The sequence below is a fragment of the Limanda limanda genome, chromosome 18 (genome assembly GCF_963576545.1).
Source record: "Limanda limanda chromosome 18, fLimLim1.1, whole genome shotgun sequence".
NCBI classification, from domain to species: Eukaryota; Metazoa; Chordata; class Actinopteri; order Pleuronectiformes; family Pleuronectidae; genus Limanda; species Limanda limanda.
Window position 1 is genome coordinate 18,474,036 of NC_083653.1, and position 2,357 is coordinate 18,476,392.

A 2,357-nucleotide genomic window follows, 5' to 3' on the forward strand; every position below is an offset into this window, starting at 1 on the left:
ATCCTGTTTGACACCAATACATTCTAATGAAGCTACTCACTACTTGAGCAGTTTTTTAGTCTTACTCAAGTACATATTTGTCATACTTCTACTTGAGTCATTATAATTATAATCTCTCTGTTTATTCTGCTCACCACTGCAGAATGCGCGTGCCCAGTGTACGTGATGTGATATAGGTTTTCAGGTGTGTTTGTACTGATGGGGACTAGAACTCATATGGAGCCAAAACACTTGTGTGGACTCAGATTGTTTTAGTTTGAAAACACAGTAGTTTGTAGCCACATCCATACTACTACGTGGGCTTGTTGCAGTGTGTCAGAACAGTTCTTGTTCATTAATCTGTCTGTAGATAATGTTACAGCATGTTTCTATCTGCTTTGTGTGGAGTTTTATTACTTTTTGTCTCCAGTTTTAATTTCCCTCACCTTGTATTAATATACATATCCTCCTTCTCTGCCACTCCCATCACTCAGTTATGTCTGGCGATATTCTGCAACGGGTCAAGACCCTTACCTTGAACATCCCTCGGCCATGTGACATCGTGCCTACCTCCCTGCAGTTACCGAGCCCCACGGTCCAGGCCTCCCAGGTCCCCAGCCTGTTCCGGGAGCCCTACATCCTGTCAGGCTACCGTCCGGTGGAACAGAACTGGCGCTGCTACCTTCTCAGTCTATTCCAGAGACACAATGAGTCACTGAATGTCTGGAGTCATTTGCTCGCAGGTCCCGTGCTGCTGATCCGCTGGTGTGCCAATGCTGGTGCCCTGGGGTACACCTTTGATGCAGCCTCTCTACCTCTGTGCCTCTTCATGGTGTCTTGTCTCATCTGTCTGTTCGGCAGTGCAACAGCTCACCTCATGCAGTCTCACTCTGAACATGCACACTACTTCTTCTTCTGCATGGACTATGTTGGCATAGCCATGTATCAGTACGGGTTCTCACTTGGACATTATTTCTACGCTTCAGAGACAACGTGGAGAGAGAGCTTCGTTGGGCCGTTGTATCTCCCCGGAGCTGCTTTCTGTGCATGGCTCTTCTGTGCCTGCTGCTGTTTCGCCAAGTTCAGGTACAGGCGTCCATATCCGCTGCAGCGCAAAATCTACCAGGTGGTCCCTGCCGCATTGGCATACCTGCTGGACATCAGTCCCGTAGTCCACCGCCTGGTGACCGTCCCCTGGACACAAGAGTACTCGCAGCTCTTCCACGCCCTCCAGATCGCCTCCTTCCTGCTGGCTGCACTCTTTTTCTCCTGTCCAATCCCTGAGCGCTTCTTCCCAGGCCACTGCGACTTTGGGGTCCAAGGTCACCAGATCTTCCACCTGTGTCTGGCCCTGTGCACAATGTTCCAGCTGGAGGCACTGTTCCAGGATTATGCCAGGCGGAAGGATACGTTGGTGGAGGTATTTGGAGAAAGGCAGCTGTGGTGGGCTTGTGTATCCTTCCCCTGCCTGTTTCTGTGTTGTGTCCTGACAGCAGTCATCACAATGAAGCATGTCAATGAGCGACTGGGTATAAATAAATCTATTGATAATAATGATAAGGATAATACTCATAAAAAGCCATATTAGGGTAAACAACCTGTTTATCTGTGAAGAATGTAATAATTATTTGAATTACTTGTATGATAATCACATATTATGTGGTCTGGTTATGGTCTGAATCGCACTTTTTTCTTTACACGTGGTGTTGGTGGCGGAAGCGTAAAGTATGTCACCTGTTCTCTGGTTAGTTGTTAATGAATGGAGAGGAAGTGATGGGGGAAGCCTTACTGTTTACTGTCCGCTGTTAAAGAGTCAGTTTAGCCGTCTATATGCTTTTAAAGACTTGGATCTATTCGGTGAGTCCCTAGATTTACAAAAACAAAATCACTAAATGCATATTAGATCTCCCTTTTATGATTATTTAACCAGCCGGCACATCAAGCTAGTTAGTAGTTTTTGAAAGTTTTTCTTTTTTCAAGCAAAGGCTGAATAACATGATTTATTTGTTGTTATTTACTCTCAGTTTTGGACAAACGTTTACAAGCCAAACCGTATTTGACCTCTTTATTGGCCACAGAGTACACAGTACGGCCTGAGGTAAGCAGCAGTGTCACTATAGAGAAAGAGAGAGAGAGAGAGAGAGAGAGAGAGAGAGAGAGAGAGAGAGAGAGAGAGAGAGAGAGAGAGTGCAGCTCTGTTTTATTGCGTTCACTGAGGTTGACGAGCCAAATTGTGGGATTTACATGAGGTGAACAAATAGGTCAGTTTAACACTGAGGCAGAAGGAGAGACCGCATGCAAACAAGTTGGCAAATGGATAAAGTCCCTCAAAAAATCCAGTTACAGTACAGTGTGTGTGTGTGTGTGTGTGTGTGTGT

General features: G+C 45.8%; 1 protein-coding gene across 1 annotated transcript; it reads left to right on the forward strand.

Annotated features, from left to right (window-relative positions):
- The first annotated feature begins 475 nt into the window (after positions 1-475).
- paqr8 (progestin and adipoQ receptor family member VIII) lies at positions 476-1,567 on the forward strand. The gene has a single exon (XM_061091083.1). It carries the CDS (start codon positions 476-478, stop codon positions 1,565-1,567), a length of 1,092 nt encoding a protein of 363 aa, XP_060947066.1.
- Positions 1,568-2,357: the final 790 nt, after the last annotated feature.

Bases quoted from the DNA above. Each gene is read 5' to 3' on its own strand.
- paqr8 (XM_061091083.1), top strand. From the start codon at position 476: ATGTCTGGCGATATTCTGCAACGGGTCAAGACCCTTACCTTGAACATC.